Source organism: Carcharodon carcharias, chromosome 12 (genome assembly GCF_017639515.1).
Source record: "Carcharodon carcharias isolate sCarCar2 chromosome 12, sCarCar2.pri, whole genome shotgun sequence".
In the NCBI taxonomy this organism is placed as follows: Eukaryota; Metazoa; Chordata; class Chondrichthyes; order Lamniformes; family Lamnidae; genus Carcharodon; species Carcharodon carcharias.
Window position 1 is genome coordinate 41,076,603 of NC_054478.1, and position 25,307 is coordinate 41,101,909.

General features: G+C 42.4%; 1 protein-coding gene across 3 annotated transcripts in view; it reads right to left on the bottom strand.

Moving 5' to 3' along the window:
* The window catches only part of arhgap15 (Rho GTPase activating protein 15), a 781,647-nt gene that overhangs the window by 213,053 nt on the left and 543,287 nt on the right, over positions 1-25,307 (bottom strand). For all 3 annotated transcript variants that reach the window (XM_041201317.1, XM_041201315.1, XM_041201316.1), the window contains exon 11: positions 1,209-1,286. In XM_041201317.1, the coding sequence (XP_041057251.1) occupies positions 1,209-1,286 (78 nt within the window). The remainder of the gene's footprint in view (positions 1-1,208; positions 1,287-25,307) is intronic.

The following is a 25,307-nucleotide window of genomic DNA, read 5'->3' on the forward strand; positions in this document are numbered from 1 at the left end:
TAATGGCCCTTAATGACCACAAAGAAATCGCAGTGAACCTCTATGCAAATAAAATTTCTGTATTCACTAATTTTAGTGATAAAGTAGTGTATTTCAGAGGTGGCATTAGTAATTGAATATCTATGCACGAGTTGTTATGATCTAGAACATACTTGAGGAAATGGTAGTAGAATCAGGTTCACGAGATACTTTCAAAAGAGAATTGGATAAATACTTGAACAGGAAAGATTTGCAGGGTAAAGAAAGAGAAGTGGGGTGAGGATAATTGGATGACCCTTTCAAAGATCCTCATTAGACATAATGGAACGAATGGACTCGTCCGTTGCTCTATTATTCTATGATTCCCTACAATGTAATTGAGTAAGGAACTGACAATTTCATTTGCTCCTACACAGCCATTTAGCTTCATGTGGCAGTTTGTGTGATGCCACACAAACTGCCACATGAAGCTAAATGGCTGTGTAGGATAAACATGTAGGAGTAAGTGATGGACTCTGGCAGATCATTGCTTTAAACTGAATGCTTTTAGTTGACTTTTCCTGACACGACAAGTAATTTGACTGGTTTTTCTGTATTGCCTGGTTTACCTGAATTAAAGTGTCATTTACCTGGCACAAGACATAATTATAGACATGACAAAAGGACAAATCTGTGCAGTAGAAATCAAAGTTTCCAAACATGGCTTCATTCAGGTAGAGCAACAAAATAAAAAGAATCATATCGTATTGATTCAAATGCACTCCAGTTGGGAATAACCAGCTGAACAAAACTTGGCTATTCGGTTATTTGATATTTGATCCAAGCTTCTAGCTTTAAACATTTTGCAAACATTCAAATATATTGTGGATCCATGTGCATGACATTTTGAATGAGAGCAACTGCAAGATTTGAAAAACAAACACTGAATATTCAGATCATCACCCTGTTCAAACAAGGGTCTGAATATGCAATTGTGTGGAATCCGCATTAAGAAATGGACAGCTATAAAGATTCAATTAGCACATAGCACTTTGTTAGAATGAAGTATCTATTTTCAGATGGTAATAAAAGATCATTCTGAAGTTTGAAACAGTTTTGAAACCATTTATAATGATTAAATTCAACATACTCTCTGCAGCTAGAAAAATGTCAAAGAAGAAAGTCTTCCCATTTTCATTTAGACAGGCTGATGAGAATGAAGTTGCACATATGCATTAGGCACTACTCACCATGGTCCACTACAAATCGTAATTTCTGTATCGTAGCCAGATTGCCGCTTACTCTGTAAATGCCATCAGCATCCAAACCTGACAAAACAAGCATTAATCTGTGATTAAATTAAAATTTTACAATATTTCCTTCTATACGCTCCTTGAACTTACGGCCTTATTAGAGCAATTATGTCTGCCCAAACTTGCTGGCTGACACTGCATATACATTTCCTGCAGTTCAGTCATCTGTGAACGCATATCTCATAGTCTGTTTTCACCAGATCAGTCTCACAATGTTAATTTTACCTGACCAAGGTCTTTGAGCTTATAAAAAGCAGACCCATTATTAGGTAGCATAAGTATAAGCTCAAAACATGTTTGAAGCAAGACCTTTTAAAATACAAGCTTGAGCATGAAATGTTTTTTGGTTTATTCATGCCAGAAGCACAGTATTGACAATGTTATGTTTGTTGCCCATCCTAGATTCCCCATGAAGGTACGTGGTGAATCCATTTCTTGAACCATTGCAATGCTTATGGCAACGCTGTTCCCTTCCTGTTGTTAGGAAGGGAATTTATATTTTCAATATACAACTACCAGGCAAAAACCAACTAACATTTAAGGCACATAATTTCCTGGATTGGTATGATCTGTGACATGCACTGTAAATCATGCTGTTCCCATTGTGAAATTACTCCAAAATTTCCTGGAAAAGTAATTTGAATATACTGGAGAATCAGAGACCTCATAAAGGAGGGCAGCCAATGGCTTACGCCATCTGCATCAAGAAACTAATTAAGCATCGCAATATTGGCATGTCCTGAATCATAGAATTCTGAATTTCAAATCCTTTCACTGATGAATTTGGGCACTAACACAGTCTTGTTTGAGTTATAGACACATTCAGCTGGTGTATTCTGTTTTCAGGAACATTTTACATTAGAGATGGTTTTTTGGGAATTAGTGTTTTTCTCATTATTTGCAGTTTTCTAAATAAATTTTATGGATGTGAAGGTTTGAAGATATGTTTGCCTACACGAAGTGCAAAGCTATGATACACAGTGCTGTTGTATCTTCTATGTCTGAGGCTGTGTTAGGTGCTGTCATGTGACGGAAGTGTTTAGACAGTGAGAAATAAAACTGAATCTTGAGTTCACAGGGTCTCCTGTTGGGCAGAGAAAGGATCACTGATGTACAATCACTTGATTCATTGCAAGTATTTGGAGACATATTCTGCTGGAAATGGTTTTATACAAAGAAAGCTTGAATGTTATCCTAGTAATTGCTGACTTTACATTGTATATAAGTGGTATGAATCTGTTATAGTTTTCAGAGCAGTTTGCCTGTTGACAATATCACTCCCATCATGCTATATAGTGAAGGAGCTGAAACTTTCAATGTACTTTGGGGAAGCTATGTAAATGATCTTTACTGCCCACCAATTGTCAGCTTTTCAAAATGTTGCTATTGTTTTTATTCAGGGATAAAGGATCCCATCTTTATGCCTGATTTTGTTTGGAAAAACGAAAGCTAACTAATAAGACAAAGAGCTTTATGATTGAATCACTTCAGTGTGTTCAGATCTATGTGTCAATGTGCACAGGGACTCAAGAAATCTCCCAAATGCATCCTTTGGATCCGAGGACTGAGGATGTATTCCAAGGACATATGTTGTATCTGAGTGTTGGACAGTACTAGGACTGTGAAAAGATCCCAAGTATAAGTGTCAAATGGAATCAGCCAGCATTAAAACTAAGGAACCGTTGCAAGCATCTGCATTAGATCTGAGAATTGAGCAGTTTTGCAACTAAATATTTTCATCATCAACTGTGAAAATAGGAAGGCATCAAAGTAATTAAGCAGTTGAATTAAGATCAAAGTATAATTTAATGAAGATAAATTAAAGGAGCAGAAGTGATAATCAGATTTTATTTTGTAAAACAGGTGCATTTTTAATTTGTTTTGATTTCTGTTGTTGATCTTCAATTTCCCATTTTGCTACATGAACATGCAGTGACTTTTTTGAGTTCAGAGGTCATTAGGTTAATATATGCTTTTTGCTGACGTATAAAATCTTTTGAAATATAATTACACAGGAAAATGTTAATTATTTAACAGCTCAACTTTAGAATTTAGGTCTGTGTTGATTAGTGAGTTAAATGAAGATCTTAAGTGACATAAATTTTTAATGTTAGTGCATAAATCTGGAAATTGTGAGCAGCATATGTTGTGAATTCTTTAAAGTGAAAATGTTGACTTCCCATCACTTTTGTTACATATGGCTTGTGTGCTAAAATAAATCTGAATACAATTTTTTTTAAAATGCCATAAGCAAAAACTCACTTTCTAATGTGATGTATACAGACTAATAGGTGTCTAAAGACTAACACTATAGTTCAGGAGTGTCAGAACATAGCTTGATATCAATGCCCAATATCAGTCATGCTGGTACTTGAGAGGCATGCAAAACAGACTGTGAGCCTCTCCAAATAGGGAGGGATAATCGGTGAGAAAATTGGCAGGAATATCATCCCTGGACTGCTATAGAATGTCTCTTTATTGCTGATACAGGGCAGGTAATGCTGGTGATCTGGGAGTCGTCGGTATGCCTGTCCACTCAATCACATAAGGTCTGGGACGATCAAGGGAACTGCAGTGAAACAGTGAGATTTGATGCTTTTACTCAAAAATGTTATGCTTGAAAATGCTTTACAAGCTGTAACCTGACCATGATTTCACAAAAGCTGGACACAAAAATTTAAAAAGTCATGGGGCGGAATCGTCCGGTCCTGTTGGCGACAGGGGTCATGGCGGGTGGGGGGGGGGGGGCGGGGGGGTGCGCGGAGGGCGGAGGAATGGGGACAATATGGTGAGAAGGCCAAAAATTGGTTTCACACTGTTGTGAAACCAGTTTGCAATCGTCCGCTCCACCCGTCAATCGCGGGCTGCGTTTTCTGCTGCCACACGTCGGGAACATAATTTCAATACTTTAGCATTTCATTGTAAGCCCTGCTCGCTGAATCATCCCCCATTGTCAAATCTACTGCCCAGGTCAGCATGACTTCAGAATGGTGTGCTCCACGAATGCCTTTAAAAACCTGGCAACCTGAACCTTGGGTGGGGGAACTCAGAGGTGAGTGCACACAAACTTGCACAGTGATCATGAGCATCACCCTTGGGACATCAAGAAAGAGGCGTCATGCATTGTGGGGGTGGGGGGTGGGGGTGTAGTGGGGGATTTTGTTGGGGGACGGGGTGTGGGTGGAAGTGGTCACAGGCAAGTTGCTTTTTCCTGTTTGGTTTTCAGTGCGGTGCCGGGGCGAGGGCACCAGTGTGGGTGAGGCTGGGGCTGGGTTGGGGGTGGGGGGCAGCAGCATGACAGCACAGACAGCAGGAAGTACACAAGCACATGCTGGGGTATTTAGGGGGGAGGGGTGAGTGAGGGATGCAGAAAAGCTTATGAAATGTGAGGATTCTTCCGCAGCTGAGACCATTCAGCATCTCCATTGAGATGCTTGGAGTCAGGCCTCTGAAGCTTTTCTGTCCACCCAAGCAACACAAAAGCATGAAAGTGCTACCAAATGCTCCAGAACTTTTCACCCCTTGGGCGCAGACTGCAAATTAATGTGCCTTTTAGGGGGCAGCACAACAATTGACCGACTGGACAAGTTGTACAATCACCTTGTGAAAGGTGAATATAGCGTAGTCACTGGTGGAGGCGCTTACAGCCCCTTTCAATGTCTTTACTAAGGTTTGGAGCAGTATCCATCATGATTCAAGCTGACAGTGCAACCTTGCAATGCAGCTTAGGAGAATGCCTGCGCCTGATCTGAGAGCGCAGCATGCAGTCCGGTAGCTGAAGCTGCCACCAATCGGCGAAGTGGAATGGGGCGGAGGTTGGAGGGGTTTCAGGTAGCCAATGAGTGCACTACACACTGGCACTCTCCTGCATGTATGGAGTGGCCTTTGGACTTAACCACAAGAGGTTCTTAGAACACATGTGCTAAACCACTTTTTCTCTTTGATCCTGCGGAGGAGAACATCAGGGTCATGGAGTGTTGTGGTTTAGCGGTATGCCCCATGGAGCAGAAAAGAAGAAGAAAAGAGCAGTGGAGGTGCCTGGCTCAGCAAAGGGAAGAGCCCCTCGCTCAAGATAAAGGGGCGGCAGGCAGCTGAAGACCCACAGGGAGCTGTTGCTTTTAGGTGCCTTGCTAGACCCAAGGTCTATAGGTGGCGCTTGTCGTTCTTGCAGGTGGCCGAGAGCCAGTGTCACTAAAGACTGCGCTTGTCTAGGGAACTGGTCGGTCACATATGCCACCTGTTGCAGGGTTTTACACCACAAGGACATGTGGGGAATTCACTGCCAGTGGCTGTGAAAGTCACCGCGGTGCTCAATTTTCATGCTAGAGCTCCTTCCAGGGGTCCACAGGTGATCTGTGCGGGATCTTGTAAGCCTCCATGCACAAGTGTAACCAGGAGGTCATGGATGCCATCTTTGTGAAGGCACAGAACTTTGTGCATGTCAAACAGGATCAGGGAAGCCTGGAAGCAAGAGCACTGGGATTTGCACAAATCCCTGGTTTTCCCTAAGTGAAGGGTGCCATTGACTACAATCACATGGCACTTAGAACTCCATGGTACCAAGCAGTCAACTACATCAACTGCAAGGGACTCCACTCGCTGAAGAAGAGTCATATGGACTCGAAACGTTAACTCTGCCTTCCTCTCCACAGATGCTGTCAGACCTGCTGAGTTTCTCCAGCATTTTCTGTTTTTGTTTCAGCTTTCCAGCATCCGCAGTATTTTGCTTTTATCATATCATGGAGGTGTATCCGTGAAACTTTAAATGCACCTGAGCCTTTGTCAGCCTCAGTACCTGACCCCTTCAGGAGCACAGCATCACCAGACACAGATGCTGAAGAGATGCCAGCCCCGCCTCAAAGGTGCTGAGAGCACACGGGGGAGTGAGAGAACTCTGTGATGCCTGCCCACGACTTTCTGGCAGCAATAACAAAAACCATCAAGGTACAGGCATCACTAATGTGTCCAATGAGTGAAGCCAGACCATTACTTTGGTCTTAAGGCACAAAATGCACAGGGAAGAAGCCCTGGACTGAGACACTTGCCTTAATCTTTTGGAGGAACCAAGGTTTCACATCTGATTGACACAAACACTGCTCAACATAACAAGGAGCCATAGACAAGGACACATTCTTAGGAGTGTAGTTACAACGGTCAACATGAAGTACAAGTGTTTAACATCCATGCCATGTTGTTCAACGTAATCTTCTTGATCTTTCTAAGCCTGCCGTTTCTAAGTCTGGGAGTCTTAATGCTCTTAATTGGAGGTGGGGATAGCCCGCTGACTGCTATGCCCCATTGTCTGGGAAAACCTTGGAAGGTGTCCTTTGGAGCGCCAAGACCTAGAGGGCCCCGGCATGCTTTGGGTGACATGCTGTGGAGCAGGTGCACTCTCCTCGGCCTGTGGAGCTAGAACTGCTGGGGTCACAGGAATAGGGGATTCGGATGGGCCGGGCACTCCCGGGGTCACCTGGGCGGATGGCCTTGGGGTGTGCACCTGCTGATCCTCCTCCCTACAGATGCCCTAGGGCCCCTGGCTGACTCCTTGAAAGGAAGAGGCAGTTGGAGAGAGCTCGAGATGTGTCATCTCCCTCTCGCGTTCACACTGATGGATGCTTGCAAGTGCCTCAGCGATGGAGTGCAGCTTCTGCAGAAGTGCAGGACCAATGTCCTGGACCAAGGTTTCCATGGCGGCTGCCATCCTGCCAGTGTTGACTTCGGTGCATTAGCATGCCGGTGCTATCACCTCAGACTTAAAGTGGTTCCTTCATCGTACCTTGCAATCTGAGGAGTGCAGCAGTCATTCCTTCCTGATATTCCCGAGCTTGCCTTTCCAGCTCCAGCAGCTAAGGTATGACCAAGTCCAGGGGCTCCTCATCTGACTCGGACTCAGCAGATTTCTGGCCTCCAACAGTCCTCCAAGTGTCAGAATCCTGGGAAGTCCCTGCCTCCACCTGCTGTGGATCAGACAGTGCAATGTGCTCACCAGATTGTGACCCCAAGGCTACCCTAGAACTAGGTCCCACTGAGATGTGTGTCTCTGCGCTGTTGGAGGGTGTGGGTGAGCACTGTGATGGGTCATCAATTAGGGTGTCATTAGATTCTTCTTCCGAGGTGTCTTCAGGGCTTGAGTTGAGGACCTGGTTCGTGGACTCCCTTGGCTGCTTAGAAAGAAAGGAAAGATAACTACTGCATGGCAGAGGACTGCAGAACAGAGGAACTCGCTCACAGCATGGTTGTCTGATGGATGTTTCACTGCTGGGTCCTCACTTGGTTGAGTACTGCCAACCTCACCGTCAGCACAGGAACAGTCCAGATCATTGCCAGCCAGCTAGATGAGTCTATTCTCAAAGTCTGTGAGGACATTGATGCCAGGCATTCCGCTATCTATCTGCAACCTCTCCCTTTTGTTGTGTGCCAGCTTGTCCTATATGAATACAGATGGAGAGAGTGTAAGCTGGGTGCCTGCCAGGCTAGATGAAAAGGATGCCTGGCATGCGTGAGTGGTGAGAGGTGCTGTAGACAGGATGAGGACATGATCCGCAAGGCAGATGAAGGTGCATGTGTGAAAGAATGAATGGTGATGTCCCTTGAACTGGCAGTGAGTGAGATCCCTGTGGCTATGTGATGGGTTTGTGAGTGTGCAAGTTGAGAGTAATGAGAAGAGTGACTTACCCTTGCAAAACAGAGGAGATCATTCATCCTCTTTTGACACTGGGTAGTTGTCCACTTTTTCAGGATTTTGGTGCTAACCACTATTGCCATAGCCTCCCATGCTTGATTTGTCACCTTGCTTGCTAGTCTTCACCCAGAGTGGGAGTAGAGAACTTCACAGTGGGCCTCCAATGTGTCCAGTAGGCATTCGAGGGAGGAGTCTTTGAATTTGAGGGCAGTATATTTCCTCCCATTGGCAGCCATGACTTTCCGGAAGCTCTCGATCCCTTAGAGAATGCTAGCTCTGTGCAGGGGGGCCCTTTAAGTATGGTACCCAGAATATTGAAGGCCTGAGGTGACAGCGGGGTGGGCGAATCAGAGGCAGCAATCTGGGGTGTTTCCCGTGAATGCATTATATTGAGGCAGGACATGCTGGGAAGGGGATGATATGCGTGAAAACCTGCCATTGCAGCTGGCAGGTAAAACGACTCTTAAAACCATAGAACCATAGAAAAGTTACAGCACAGAAGGAGGCCATTCGGCCCATCTTGTCCATGCCAGCCCGAGGACACGCAGTTACCCTTTCTAATCCCACCTTCCTGCACCTGGCCCATTGCCCTACAGCATACAGCACTTAAAGTGCAGATCCAGGTACATTTTAAAAGAGTTTAAAGTTTCTGTCTCTACCACCAACTTGGGCAGCGAATTCCAGACACCCACTACCCTCTGCGTAAAAAAATTCTTCCTCATGTCCCCCCTACACCTTCTGCCACTTATCTTGAATCTATGTCCCCTGGTTCTAGAATTTTCCACCAAGGGAAACAATTTTATCCTGTCTACTCTATCTATTCCCTTCATAATTTTGTACTCTTTCCCCTCCCATTATCACACTTCAGTGCAAATTTGGGATGAATCTGCCCATTAGAAAGTTCTAAAGCTACACATTTTTTTCTGTTGACATCTGTAATGTTAGAATGTTTTGAGCACTATGCTATTTTTTTCTGTCCAAATGCACTGTATGGTGTGAATTATACCCTTGGTGGGCGCGTGTGATCAGCAGGCCCGCAACCGGTTGGGAAACAGGCCGCTGCCCGCAATCGGCCCCCCCAACCATGACTTTATGCTGGCTGGCCAATTAAGGCCCACCCGACATGAAATGCGTTTTTCCAATGATCGGGAAGGGCTGGGTGGGGGCTGGGGACCTGTCGGCCGCCGGATCCAATGGCGACCCAGCGCCTGGTTTAAAAACAGCACAGGCAGTTCCTCGAAGGCTGCCGGGGAAGAACATATTTGCTGTGTCCTGAAGACTGAAGTTATGGTCTCAAGTGCAGCTAGAGACGCCAGGTGGGAGGGCAGGTCAGGTGGGCACTTGGTCCCCCGATTTTCAGATCACTGCCTCGTGGTCTTCCTGGAGGAGGCGGCTGCCAGGAGGTACACCCTTCTCCCTAGAGATGGAGTGAGGAGGCCACTGCACCTGACAAAAAGAGCTTGGCAGAAGATGGCAGCCCAGGTCGAGCAGCCATGACATTCTGCGGTGCACATGGGTGCAGTGCCACAAAAGGTTTAACAACATGCACTCAGGAGGGGAGTACCATGTTGGCATGGATCAGTGTGTTGGTGTTAAGGGTTGGCCTTCACCCCCCCACCCCCCACCCTGTGGAGCTCAGGGGTGTTAGAGTCTGAGTGGCAACATCTACAAGATGCACTGCAGAAACTCAACAAAATGGGGTACTTCACCAGAACCTTCTGAGCTCTGCTGCCGTCGGTCTTGATTACATGGATCTACCAGGATCACCTTTATCTGAACCGTCAGTTCTGACCTTATGCACCATATGGCCGATTCAGTTCAATCATTTACTTTACAGCAACTGATACAGCAGCAGCTTGTATTTATTTAACACCCACTCCTTGATCCAGTCTTCCTGGTCCCTTTTTTCAAGTGCCCCACCACCTCCTTCTCCTCATGCACAGCCCAGTCACATAGGCCCATTTCACATCCCACTCCTGAGTCATTGGATTAATGTTTTTTGCACATGTACTAGACAGCATCTTCCAAACCTATGACCACTACTATCTAGAAAGACAAGGGCAGCAGACACATGGGAACACCACCACCTGGAAGTTCTCGTCCAAGCCACTCACCAACCTGACTTGGAAATATATCACTGTTCCTTCACTGCTGCTGGGTCAAAACCCTGGAACTCCCTCCCTAACAGCACTGTGGATGTATCTACACCACATGGACTGCAGTGGCTCAAGAAGGCAGTTTGCCACCACCTTCTCAAGAGCAACTGGGGATGGGCAATAAATGCAACACCCACATCTGGTAAACGAATAAAAGATTATCGCCATCAGATGTGGCACCAAATTCATTGATGTGTCAGTAATAAGTAATGTATCTCATAATGTCTGTTACTACAAATCACAATGGTGATTTAAATTTAAATTAAATTGCCAGCAATGAAAGATTATGTTCAGGGCTGAATGGTTAATCTTGAGACACCACATGCCTGCCCCACCCTATCTATTGGGCCTAAGGTCTCAATGACATCAGGCTGGTGTGGCATCAACAGTGCAGGGGATCTGAGGCCAGGTTGGATTGGGAGTTCAAAGGACACGTCGGGGAGAACAACAGTAATCAAAGGAGCAAGGGGGAGTGGGGAGACAGAAAGCAATGTACCATGTTCCTCAAATATGAGGTTGAGAGGAACACAGCACTTAACCAGTGAGCCACATGATAACAATGGCAAGTGGAACTGCTGAGAAAAAAAAAACGTCAGGAATATTCTTTGAAAGATTGCTGTTCCTATACCCAGGAGCGGGATTTTATGCTTTGTGGCCGTGCGCCCGACCTGAACAGATATGAAATAGCATGAGCTGACGTTGGGCAAGCGCCCCGATGTCATGCCGCACGTGAACAATCTTCAGGTTGGTGGGCATGCAAAGCAGTCGGAAGTGCACCCGCTGACAATTAGGCAGGCAATTAAGCCTATTAGGGAGGCAATTGAAAGTGATTTTTTGTGGCCCGTCCACTTTTCCGATTGGCGGATGGGTCAATCTGCCAGGCAGCCTTTACATTTTTGCTCAAACTTCGATCCAGGGCGGGATGAAATCTCTGTAGGGGTATAAAATAAAAAGAGATATCTGGGTGCTGGTTTTTTATGAGGTATGCTTTCAGGTGCTTGATTGTGCTGCATGGACATATTTTGCAGCATTTTTGTGTAGGGGTCTGCAGCTCCCTGGGGCAGCGGTCTGCCTTCAGGGAACTCACTGGAAGTGCTAACCAGCACCCTCATATACGTCAGCACCCGCTCTCTTCCCACCCCCGCCAACGGTGCTGAGCCTTTATGAGCATGCATTTCACACTAGCTGGTTGAAAACGCGATTGGGGGCAGATTGCAGTCAGGGGCCCATTTCCTGTCCGCTCCTGGGCCCAACAATCGCGCCAGCCCAAAGAGCGAAAAATTCAGGCCTATAGGTTGTACAACCCTAAAGGTTCCCGAATCCAGACCATGGTTTAGAACTCCTCTGAACGGTTGTGGACCATGAGTCATGGAGAAGCTGGCCCAACTAGATAAAAATGGTGGAAGACCAGGAGATACCGATCCCCGCCATGGGGCTGGCCAGATTGGGAATGCAGGGTGCAGGCTTGCTACCTGCACCCTTATCCCATTCCGGCAAAAGATTTACCTGTATTGCGTTTCATATGCAGCATCAAGCTGCTTATTTAGATTTCTTCCAGAGAGACAAGTATTCAACAAAACTATATAGCTACTATTGAAAATATGTATTAACATAGGATATATTATCAATGTAATGAAATGCTATTTTTAAAGCCATTCAGGTGACAAAAAATTTAATGCACAGTTTGTATTTTTACCAGATGCTATTGCAGAGCGGAAAGTATAATAATGTTTCGAGGCTGACTGCCACAACAAGGTTTAGGGGGCCACAGATCTTCATTTCTCACATGGTTCAATTCATTATAAGAAGCTACAACTTGGTCACTGCACTGTAGCTGCTATAGTGAATCACTCGAAGCATGAAAGCAATAGAGTCAGCAGAAGTGAAGACAAAAAAGTGTCTCTGCAAACAGGCAGTGAATTTAAAATTGGAGCTGATCATTTGAAAATAAAACCAGACCATTTGTTTAACTCCTTAATGGTGGAATTAGACAGGTTCATAAATCTGGGTTCCTGTATATCGAATGTCTTGGTTGCCAGAGGAGCAGTGAGCTATGTCTCCTTTCCAATGCACTTTGTAAATATAGAATACAGTGCATGCCCAAGTTGCTATGAAGGGCTGTGCTAATTAGGCGAAAAAGTGATTTTTTTTCACTCTGTCTATGTTAGCTTAGCTATTTTCAAACACTTGACAAACTAATACACACTCTACTTAGCACTCATATGAGTAAAACTCATGTTGCTAAGAATTAATGCGTGAATCAATGCTACTTCACATTTGGAATTGCAATCTTTGCTGCTTCACTAAGAGAGAATGGCACTGCATCATTGTAAATAAGCACAGCAGAAAAGGGAACCTAGCTCTCGTATAGATCATGATGTTAAGTGCCAAGATCTCAGTGCTGGCAGTACTAGTCTAAACTGATCTAATTCCCAAAACTAAGCTGGTGTTCTAAGCAGCTGTGAACTCATGCTGTAGTTCAGACTAGGTCTTGCCTTCTGTGCACATTCTCATTTTTTTGGATAGCTTTCACTGGGGATTGTTTTAATGTCATGTGTAACACTGGCATTTCACATCTGGGACCTAAGTTCAGTTGCAAGCAGGCCTTGGTTCCTTAGTATGAATTCTATATAAAATGAACTTGTTCAACATTAGCCCAGTTCCTCAAATATCTGGGTTAATAACACAAAATAGCCTTTTACTGTTGTTAAATTGTTGGTCTCACAACAATTACAGGATTGCTGGTCTGGGAAATGGAAAAATGCCATGCTATTACATGGGGGTGCTTATTTCAGGTTTAGGTGCATTGTTGGTGTTAAATAGAGGAACTTATATATTGTCTTATATTATTTATTATATGAATTAATTGTAATATATTTAAACTGATGAGACTTAAATCAGGTAAGTATTCCATTCCTCTTAGAACAACTCTTAGAACAAATACATATACATTTTTAATATCACTAAGAGATGGATTTTATTAATTAGCCTAGTGTGACAAGGCAATGAGGCTGAAATCTAACTCACAGTGCTCAAGACACAGCATTCAATTGTCTTCTCCAGTAATTTCAATGTAAAGGAAAATTAGGCAAGGTGTATGATGGGCAACCAATCCACTATTGTCCATTTTGCACCAATGCTAAAGTTAAATTTTATCTGCAAGGTTTAAAAAATGCAATTGATACAATCTTCAAAGGATTTATATGACAGTTAGAAGCAATCCCATACAATTTAATCCCATTTTTCATACTGGCCAATATGCTTTAGACACATCAATAATATACAGTAAAGAGATGCTTCTGCATGGCAGATAAATTTATGCTATAAATGTGTAAACATAGAAAAAAAGATCAATAAAGTCTATGAAAGAAAATGAGCCTCAGCTTGGATAAATTGAAGTTCACCTAATTTGCGAAGTCAGGTATTAGGCCTATTAACGCTATTTGAAATTATTCTTTAATATTTCAAAATTAATTAAATATGTTTATCAGGCAGATGATTAACTAGTGCACAATCACTCTTCTAACCATGATGTCCTCCAAGATATAAAGCCTCTTTAGTGAGCTTTCCTAAAGCTCTTCATATTTGTAGTGGCTACATTTAGTTTAGTTGCATTAAAGTGAAGTGCTTCTTCCAAACTTCGTTTAGAAATAAATAGTCAGAAATGGCTCAAAACTTTTAGCATAGGTAATTGGAGAAAACGTAAGGTTTGAATCTGGATCTTAGACAAAGTTTCAGTGCTCAGTAATATGCACATCTTCTATATGTCATTTTCAAAACCACGTTCAGATTTAATGGTTTAAAAAGAGTAAAAATCTATCGATCATTCAAAAATAAAACAAAGCACCATTTAATTGTTCATGATTTTACTTATTCTGTGGAAAAATTCCAATTATTCATCCATCAAATTTAGGAATTTTAACGGATTTCCCACTGAAAGTTCTCCTTGAAAATTTGTAAGTGTTCATTGACTTTTAACATATTTTATTGCATACAGATACCATATGACATAAGGAATTTGTAGTGTTTTCCTATCTCTTGACAGTAATTTTAATATAATGCTGGATATATAAGGGTCAGAAACACAACTGTGAATTCAATTTTGTGTGAGTTGAAGGATTGTTTAGTTGTACTCTTTTCTTAGGTTTCTGTCAAAGTTGGCACCAGAAACATAATACAAGCCAGTATCTGGTATTTGAAGAGAAGTCCAATGATCATTAGAATGTTTCTTTATGACTATGGCAAAATTTGGCAGGATTTTTCAGTCGGTGTGCAGGGGAGGGGCCGGCACACTGATGCGTAAACTGACGTGTGATGACATCGGGCATACATCCCGAAGTCATCACGCAGTCCCACGATATTTAGTTTGACGGGCGTGCGCTGGAGTTGGCTATGTGCCCACCAATATGTAAATGGCCTATTAAGGCTATTAAGAAAGTAATTGATGCAGTTGTTAACGCTGCCCGTCCAAACTGAAGGTTGGCAGGCAGGCAAAAAAGCCTTTTAGGAAACCTCATCCACGAGCAGTTTGAGGCTTTCGAAAGCTGTTATTAAATAAATAAAAACATTTCCCTAAATATACAAACATGTCCCATCTCATGTGACTGTGTCACATGAGGGGACGTGTTTAAATAAATTTTGAAACCATTTATTTAATTATTTCAACATCGATTCAATCTCCCTGAGGCAGCTCTGTGCCTCCGGGAGATTGAAGTGCCCTTTCGCATGCCTGGGTGAAAGAGCGCTGGCCCCAACTCTCCCTCCTCCCCCTGCCCGCACAAGTAGCGCTGAATGCCACGGCTGGTGTAAAATGGCAGCGCGCAGCCGATTGCGAGTAGCGATCAGCTCCATTACCACCCTCACCTGCTCCCGCTGAGCCTGCACGCCACCTGAAAAATTCAGGCCATTAGGTATTTTTGGTCTTGCTTTGGTTTGATGGCTGATGGCAACATCCAGCTGTTTTACATAGGAGCTCAGAGCTTATAGACCCCTTTGGGGAAAGATCTTGAGCAGAGTAGAACTTGCACCTGCCTCATGCTGGATCCTGGCTTCAATCATTATCTCAGTCAGATACACTAGCATATCAGGGAGGAGAGTTTGACACTGCAATGCTGTGCCAGAGTATAACTGGACCAGCAGTCCATTGGGGTAAACTTCAGCTGTTGCACTATTGGTGATGCAATTGAATAGCCATTTAAATTTTAATTCCCCTTGGGAATTACGAACAAGTATTTCTTGCATCCAGTGCCACTAGGATGCTAATGATGTGGAATTTGTTGTATGATTTATTTCCTTTATTTGCTATCACGGTGGTGCAGATTTTGCCACTGGTGGCAGGAATCGATCCCACATCATGATCCCATCTCCGTTGCCAGGCTGCCGGAAATGGGACTTTCCCAGTTGAAGGCCCCACTTTGTGCCAGAAACGGGTCTGCTATCTGAACTGGCAAACCTGAGGCAGCGACTGAGGTGGGATGATCCCAAAGTTGGCCCGCTGAATCGCCCACCTCAGCTACCATTTTTTTCAAGAGTTTAGATGATCCCTTATAATTGCCAGCAAAAGGTTTGAGCACCACTTGCTGGCACTTAAAAATGAGAGAGGGCCGATCAAAATCTATGCCTGCCCGAAATTTGGCCCTTCCATTGAATCCTCCCGCTGCCTCTAGCTCTTCCCTTACAGAACTCCCTCAATGTTACTTGCCTCCAATGTCAGCTTTAAAAATCCTTTAACTTAACTTTCAAGAACTTTCCTGGTCTTCTGTCCCACCATTGTGGCCATTTCCATCTCTTCCCACGTGGCAGGGACAGGGAGGGTTTCCAAAACCCACCCGCCCTGGTGAAAATTGTGCAAGGTCTGACCGTGCAGCATACTATAACGATGGGTGGGCTTCCCGCTTTGTGTCCTTACCCGCACCCAGCAAAATGGCCAGCAGTGGAAACAGAGGTGGGACTTCTGCCTGCATCATTCCGTGGTCATTCTTTTTGCCCTCCCAACTCCATTTAATTGTGTTTCAGGACTGCAAAATCCAGCCCTATATGGCTGCTCATATGCGGGTTTGGGTATGGTGCAGTTGACCTCACTTCCAGCAGTATTTGTGATGAGCAGAGAAAAAGGGATAAAATTAAGGTTGCCAACCTTGTGGGGTTGCCAGGAGTTAAAGATTAATCTGCTGGACACTGTCGCAAGCAACCCAGGAAAGAAAATATTAAGGCATTAAAAAGATTGTCATTCTGACAGTGTTTGAACGTTTCCAGGTGAGTACAATGATTTAACAGTTACACCATGTAAAATTTGCTCTGGAAAGAACAATTGTTGCCTTAGAAGAGTTCATTAGAAGAAGTGGTAGGTGTCCATGTTTTGGGCAGCATACTCTGCCCATTGCCTGGAGGAATGACTGGAATGGGTGAAAGAGGTAGTAATATTTCGTGGAGGATGGCAATATGGTCTGATCGGTTTGCATAACAAAATACTTGGTGCATCAGGAAGGGTGCCAGAAAACCTACAGTCAATGCCAAGGAGAATGGGAACATAGACCCTAGAGCCTGTTCCACCATTCAATAAGATCATCGATGATCCATGACCTAACTCCATATGCCTGCCTTTTTCCCATATCTCTTAATACCTTTGGCTGAAGAAAATCTACCTGTGTCAGTTTTAAACTTATCCAGCAAAAATTGGTGTTTGTGGAAGATAGTTCCAAACTTCTACTGCCCTTTGTGTGGAAGTGTTTCTTAATTTTACTCTTGACAAGTCAAGCTTGAGGTATTTTGACTATACTCCCTAATTCTAGACACATAAACTAGCAGAAATAACTTCTATCTAACGTATCTGTTCCCCTTAATATCTTGAAAACTCAGTTCAAGTTGACTTAATCTTTTAACTTTAAGGGAATACAACACTAGTTTGTTTAATCCATCCTCAGAGCTCAACCCCCTGCAGTCCAGATGTTATTATAGTAAATCCATGCTGCTCTCCCTTCATGGCCAACATATCCTTCTTAGGGTAAAAACAAAATAGTGTCTATGCTGGAAATCTGAAACAAAAAACAGAAAATGGTGGAAAAACTCAGCAGGTCTGACAGCATCTATGGGGAAAGAAACAGTGTTGATGTTTCGAGTCAGTATGACCCTTCTTCAGAGCTGAAGAGAAGTGGGAAGGTGATGAAATTTATACAGTTTAAGGGGGGGGGATGTGGTGGAGCAAGTGAGGATGGATAGAAGGCCAGCAATAGGTTAGGGCAAAAGGAAAGATTGACAAAGATGTCATGAAAGGAAAGACAAAGGGAATGTTAATGATAGTGGTAAGGGCTAAAATAGGTGCTGATAACAGCAAAGGTAAGAAAGCAGAATGTGATAATACACTATCCTTCCTAGGATTTGGTGCCCAGAACTGCTTCCAGTACTCCAGGTGTGGTCTAACCAAGCTTTGTACATTTGAAGCATAACTTCTACCCCCTTGTATTCTATTCCTTTAGATATAAAGTCCAGCATTCCGTTCAAGTTTTTGATTATTTTCTGTATCTGTTCATAACATTTTAATGATCTACATACCTGGCCCCAAGTCCACAGTGAATGATTTCACATTTGCCTATATTGAAATCAATTTGTTTTGGTTTTCCCCCTTCACTCAACCCATTAATATCTCTTTGTAAATGTATGAACATATGAACAAAGGAAGTAGGATCAGGAGAAAGCCATTCGACCCCTCGAGCCTGCTCTGTCATTCACCTAGTTTCAATGTCTAATCAATTACATTGTTACGGTTTGTTAAAATCAATTACATCATTAAAGTTAAGAGTAATAGGGTATTAATTGTCTTTGGGCACATATAAATAGGGGATTGGCCCTAGAGAGGGAACACACGGTGTTCACCGGTATGCTAACCAGTGGGCACCATGGGTGGCTGGGGTGCATCGTCACCCCTGGAAATTATATTTTGCTTTAAATAGTGAAGTTTCCTTTCATGCTTTTGTTTTAGTTACAGTGTTTACCATTTACTGTTTACCCACTCTCATTTATTGATTTTTGCTTAATTTATTGAGCTTTATTTTTCTCAAAAAAGTATATATAGGGGATAGCTTGGACATTGGGTTGTGTGGGAGAAGATCCGTGAAACTGAACAACTTGATAAACTCTATCAATAAAGAAAAGCTCTGTCTTGGGGCAGGTTTTTCCAGTCAGCGAGCGGGGGTGGGGCCCGCTCACTGGTGCGTCAGATGACACAGGGATACATCGGGCATGCATCCCAACGTCACCCTGCGTTAGTTAGATTTTCACTTCTGCGGGTACGCAGCCAAATTGGCTGTGCACCTGCTGAACTGTCAACGGCTTATTAAGACCATTAAAAAACTAATTAACTTGATTGATGGACCTACCGGTCCAGCCTTAAGGTTGGCGGGCAGGCCAGGAGCCCTGGCAGGCCTTGGGTGGGATGAGGTTTCATGAGGTCTTTTAAATGTTTATCAAATGTTTAAATAAAAGTTGAGGACATGTCCCAACTCAGGTGACAGTGTCACATAAACGGACATGTCAGGGAAATTTTTTTATCACCTTCCTTTCAACTTTTTATTTGCCTCAGAGAGATCTGTGCGCTCTATCATGTGCATGCGCAAAAGAGTGCTCTCCTGGCTGAGGGAATCCCCCCCCCCCCACCCGCACAGGGAGCGCTTGGTGCTTCCTGGAGGATGTCATGCTGGGTGGGCCTTAATGGGTCTGCCCGTGTAAAATGGTAGTGCCCCCTCTGACCGGGGGTGCCGATCAGAAGGCTGGCCACTGGCGTCCACTCCTGCAATTCCCCCCGGACAGGGGGAAAATGTTCCCCTTGGTTTCTGCTTCACCAACTGGCTTGGATACTGTTAACAACTAAATCATGACTGATCTCCTATCTGAACTCCATTTTTCCCATATCCATTGATATATTTTATATCTGGAAATCTATTGATCATTGTCTTGAATATACTCCATGACTGAGCCTCCACAGCCCTCTAGAGTAGAGAATTGAGAATATGCTTTCATGTACACTGCTTAACTCTCTTTAAAACTCTGGTTAGTCCTCAGCTATTGAGTATTGCACTCAATTCTGGGCACCAGACTTCAGGAATTATGTCAAAGTCTTGGAGAGGATACAAAGGTGATTTACTAAACTGACACAAGGGATGTGGAACTTCAGTTATATGGCAAGATTAGAACTGTTCTCCTTAGCCAGATAAGGTTAAGATGAGATTTGATGGAAGTGTTGAAAATCATGAATAGTTTTTATGTAGAGTATATAAAGAGAAACTGCTTCCAATGGCAGAAAATTCAGTAACCAGAGGACACAGAGTTAAGGTTAAGCAAAAGAGCCAGAGGTGACATGAGTGAACTTTTTTTTTGCAGAATAAATAGTTAAGTTCTGGGATGCTCAGCCTGAAAGGGTGGAAGCAGACTCAATACTAACTTCAAAAGGGAATTGGATAAATAGTTAAAGGGTAAAAAACTTACAGTGTTATGTGGAGGTGGGGCGGTGGGGGCGGGGGGGGAACGGTACTGGATTAAGGGAATGGGATTATTGGAATAGCTGTATAGGCAAAATGAGACAAATGGCCTCCTTTGGTACTGAATCATTCCATCTTTGTGCCACCAGCAAATTTGGTGACATGGTTTGTATCTCATCATCTAAGTCATTCATGAATACAGGGAATAGTTGAGGCCCTAACACAGATCCTTGTGGGACACCACTGGTCAATATCCTGCCAATTGGAATATTTGCCCATTATCCCTACTCTCTTTCCACTCAGCCATTTTCTTAACCTGGTAAATAATTTGCCTTCATGGAGGTATCGGGCAGCAACTTTACACAGAACTTGTGTAGAGCTTGGAGCCCATCCTTCTAATGTGCCGGTGTGGCCAAAACCATTTGCACCATAGCACACTCAACCATGAGCAGTATCGGATGGTCAATTTCTCAGCTTCCATTGCAGCACCAGCAGAAGCCACAAAATGTCTGGATGTTGCCATGCAAGCTCAAATTGTTCTCATGCAAGCTCAACTTGCTGTCATGCAAACTCAAACTACTGCCATCATTGTCTGCGCAGTGTTTAAAGAGGCTTTCAAGGTACACAGAAGTCTAACAAGCGGCTCCAGCCACAGTGCATCTCCCATTTAAGGGGCGCAGGGTGGCTTTAACTGATGCTAGCCTTTTATAATTTTGGGCCCCCCTGTTAAGGGATGCAAAGGCTTGACAGCACAGTGAGTATTGGTTGCAAGCTGCAATCATTTAAATGGCAGGCAGAATATGTTGCCTGCAAGAGAACAATTGACATGGATTAATCCTAAAGTATGACCCCTGTGCCCTATTTCAGGGGCTTTTGAAATTAGCCCCCTGAATCTCTAAGATGGAAGCCAAATCAGTATTCCAAGCTGATGGGCATCATAATTTCTGTGCTTTACATATCTTTGTTGGATGTTCATTGCATGCATGCAAACATTCTCAACAATGGTGTCCAGTGCTACTCTCACAACGGATGAGCATGTGCACCACTGAAGCCATTTTGAATCTTTAAGGCCACCCGTAGCATCCAAAAAATGGACACTGCGCAACCAGCCATCTTATCATCATTTTGCCAATGGGACTTTTTAACTAACCTCTAGAAAGTGCATGCATGTGATGAAAGTTAGATTATTCTCTGATTTCACCCTTCTTAACTTGGGAAAGTGGCAAATGGGCAGAGAGAAGTTAAATATGCTGCTCCATTCTGTTTTACAGCAGGTTTAATCTGACTGCTTTCCCTTCGGCAGGAGACTTATTAATATGTGCTGATTGGGTCCTATCACATGCATAGGACCTTGGTAACTGTCACTTTGCCTAGATGCGCTGTTGTTTCTGAAGTTCTATGCTCTTGGTCAATATTTAATTCTGCTCTGACCTTGATTGCAGGTTGGTCTCCTCCTGTCCCATATTTCGGACTCCTCATAGAATGAAGCATGCAGCAAACCACAATATCTTAACATGGATGGCTGTATTATAAAGCACCCTCAATCTGTTAACTCGTTGCTTCAAAATGCAAATGTTATGCTCATTCATGATCCTGGTGCATCTATATCAGTGCCCATTTTACATAAGCCACAGGAAATGATCACAGCATTCCTCCCATTATAAACCTTGGATACTACAGTATGACTACAACTTCAAATGTCAAAGTTAATTATCATTCCAAAAATAAAACTAACATTGTATTTCCACAATATCTGGTAAATAAGAGCATTCTAAATATAAAAGGTTAGAAGTAAATGGATTTGTTGTTCTGATATAATTCTGATTCAAACAGGCAGCAAAAATGCACAAAATTCATTCACATTATACAGTATTCATGATTTTGATGTAACCATTTTTATACTTATTAGTGTTTCAAGGCTCAATACACTAAAAGTTGTCATAATGTTTCATTTTTAATACATTAGGGATGAAACGCTTAGTGCTTTTCCAAATGAAGGGTTTAACTTATTGTATAGTAAATGCATTATCAGCATGAAGGGACTACTGAATTAATAACTTCATTATGTATCAAATAATCAACTTAGATGTTGCCAATGTTTGTGTTTAGGTGATCTACAAAAATTCTTATTTGAACAAATTACTGTAACTTGATAAATGCTGAAGCCTTTCAGTTTCATTGTTAGACCTTAGTTCTCACTTTGAACTTGAGACACCTCAGATCCAAAGTGATAAAACTGTTGCATTCTTTATCTCCGAAGGTGGGAGATTCATCTATTAATAATAGGGAAACTCCCTCTTTTAAAATTAGGTACAGACCCTGATGCTGAAGTACGTGTTGGGGATACACCTTTGGCCACTGTGCTCATTGCAGTATACTCTATTCACTTTTCCATCACATTTTGATGTAACTTTGCCACTGTAAGGTTGGGATGCACAACAATCTAACTCATGGCTTTCAGCACCAAATTGTTGCCAATGTATTGTTATGTAGCACACTGAGTGTGGAAAACATTCCAAAAATGCCTCACAGTGGTTGAAGAAAAAATAGGATCAGATAGGGATGAACAAAAATAAATAATCATATGTATACGCTTTGTGAATTGCGTAATCACATTGTTTAGATATCAAAATTGGTGAAACCCCAAGAACCCCTTCTAAATTTCCTTCTGTCAGTTTAATTCTCATTCATTTTATATTTATAATGTCCACTTTTTCAACAAATGGCCCAGTATTCTATTCAGTATTGAATTTAAGCTGCCAGTTTGTCTAATTGCTCAGCTGGTCTAAATCTTTTTTTGCATCTTTTGCCTCTGCTGTTCTGTAAAAGAGTTGACAAGTCCACATTTAGTTTTAATATTGATAGGGTTTTGATATAGATTGAAGCAAAAGACATTCAAGTGGTGACCCTTGGGGGCATGAGGGGCCATTGCAGGATCAGGGGGCATACCTTCCCATGGCGCATGAGGAAGACCTTTTGAGGAAGCATTCAAAAGGTTCTCCCATGCAGACAATGGTTCACGACATCTCTAAGGTCTTTGAAAAGCTGGCCTGACTCTATAATAATTACGGAAGACTAGGACATGGTTATCCCTGCAATGGAGCCAGCCACATCGGGAATGCAGTGTGCGGGCTCGTGACCTGAAACAGCTTGCACTATTAAAAGGCACTCCTGAAAATCGGAAACCCAGGAATGGGTTCTGGAACCCTGGGAACAGGCTCCAGCCGCCATTTTCATCCCTCCCTAGAATCTCCCTGACTCCATGAAAATCCAGCCTCTAGTCTTTTGCTAGTGTTTTTTAAGTGTCTGTTAGAAACACGTGTCCCCTAGGCAGATAATTTTGATTAAATGTTGAATATAATCATTTTAGCTGTTATACACAAATGGGTGGTGACACAAATTAGAGCTACCCAAGTGCCTGCTTAATGTGAGCTAAAGTTCTGAAGAAATTTGAAAAATTATAATTATATAATATTATAAAAGGGAAGCAAAAACACTGGGGAGTATTACGAGAGTGGAAGTGGCTGGTTAAGATCACTTTGAATTCTTTTATTCTAATCTATTAGTCACTATTAAGCAACTAAAAAGGCCCAGATAAATATTTTGATAGGAAGTACAGTTAGTTATTCACCACTTAAAAGATCATATCTATCAATCTATCTATGTTGTCCATATACAATAATTCAAGAGGGCTTCATTAACTTTTATTACTTTTGCAGATTAGTTAGTTTCCTCCCATGCATTCTCCCTCCCCAGTGCTGCTTCTGAAAATGCACCAACACTTGCAAACACAGCTTTTCTGCTACTGAGCCAAGACTATTTTAACATGCAAACGTAGGGCATAGTGGAATGGCATTTGTTTACTATTTTAATGGAGGCATTATCTCATTTATCTTACAAATGGGTTATGTGTTAATATGTAATACAACAAACAGCAGTTTCTAGATTAATTAGTGTAATTTAAAAAAAAACTTCTTGACTATTATTTTGCATGTATTTATAGTCTACATTTTTCCTATGTTGATTCTTTTGTATAACATGACTGAAGAGTTATTTTGCACAAGAATATCTGCAGATATGAGGACTATCAATTTATCAGCCAGAGGACAAACTTGAAGTTAGATTTACAGCCTAAATGCAGTGTGTTGAGCTGAATTCTGGATTGAGGGGATAACTCTTGGTGCAGGGAGGCAAGCTTATTTGACTTTTGTGCTGCTATAGAGCCATTTATCCAGTGAAAGTCACATTTTAGAGCATTAGGCAATTTCCCACCCCCCACATATCTGAAATACTGAGCCTGAAATGGTCAAATCTCATATAACTCTTGGAATGAAAAGAAATTTACCCTATAGTCGTAGATCAGTGGAACAAACTTATTGAAAGTAATTAATACTGCATCAATTAGCACTTTGAAAAAGTTGTATGAAAAGCTGAGTAGGCACAGGATTTAGGATTGTAAGTATGGAGCTAATTTTACAAGCCTGTTCTGCCAATGGGATATTGCTACATTTATTTATAGAAGGGATAGATTTAAGAGTTCATAGTGTCAGCAAGAGCCTACCTGCCGACATTGCATTTCACAGATTCATCCATCCTCTGACCACAATTTTTTGACCAGTCTGAAAATCATGGGCAGCGCAATCCCAAATTTCTAATCTGTTTAGACCAAAATCCTCATCTGCAGTATGGACTTATAAAATGGTCTCTTGTAAGTTTCATCACAGATAATCTGATGATTCCTGAGATTTTTGAGCCATTGAAATGGTGCAGTAAGAAAGCCAACTGATTTGTGATCTATTATAATTAGGATGCAAGATTTGGAGATTACTTGATTTACCTAACCAGGGAGAAACCTTGCTAAACTTTCTTCCAAATGAATTGTCAGCTAGAGTCCATAACAACACTTCATCTTTGGAGGGATAGACTTGCTAAAGTGGATAACCTTTTATCATTCCATGCACTAGCTCACAAAATAATGTGGTAAATATATCCAGGAGAAGCAAAGTACCACTCTACTGAAATTACAGCTGTACAATGCTCTGGTCAGACCTGGCTGCCACAATCTCAAAGAGATATACAAGTGTGGAAAGAGTGCCAAGTGTCCAGGAGAACCCCCAATGATCAAAAAAGCTCAATCTCATCGAACTAGGGAAAAAGGACCTTGTTGAAATATGTAAAATACTTGGTAACAAATATCTTGAAAGTAACTTTAAAATAAAGCAAAATAAGAGAACAAGAGGGCGTAAACAAACAGAGGCAAGATGCCTGGAACAAATATCAACAGGAACTTTCACAAAGGGCGATAGATGTATGGAGTACTCTGAAAGGTGGTTAGCAGAGACGCAGACATTAAAGCATTCAAAACACAGCTGGATAAAAGGCTGGAAAATCTTGATTAACAAAGAGATGTGCTATGGTTTGCCAAATGGTCTCATTCATAATGGACACTTTTTATGCTAAGCGTTATGCTTACAAAAGCTTTATTTTTTTAATATCATTAAAAACAGAATTGGCAAATGCAAATAAATCTCCCCTGATTAACATAAAATTGCCTATAGGAGCAGTAGGTAAGTCATTACCCTTCCTGTGTTGGCACATCAGAAAATGTCCTCCTGAATAGATGCCTTCTGTAGTCATGTGGAAATTGGAAGTTCCGTATGCCAAGTATGTCAAAACATTGTATGGAATCAATCAATGAAAAGTGAGGATTTTGAATGCTATGCAT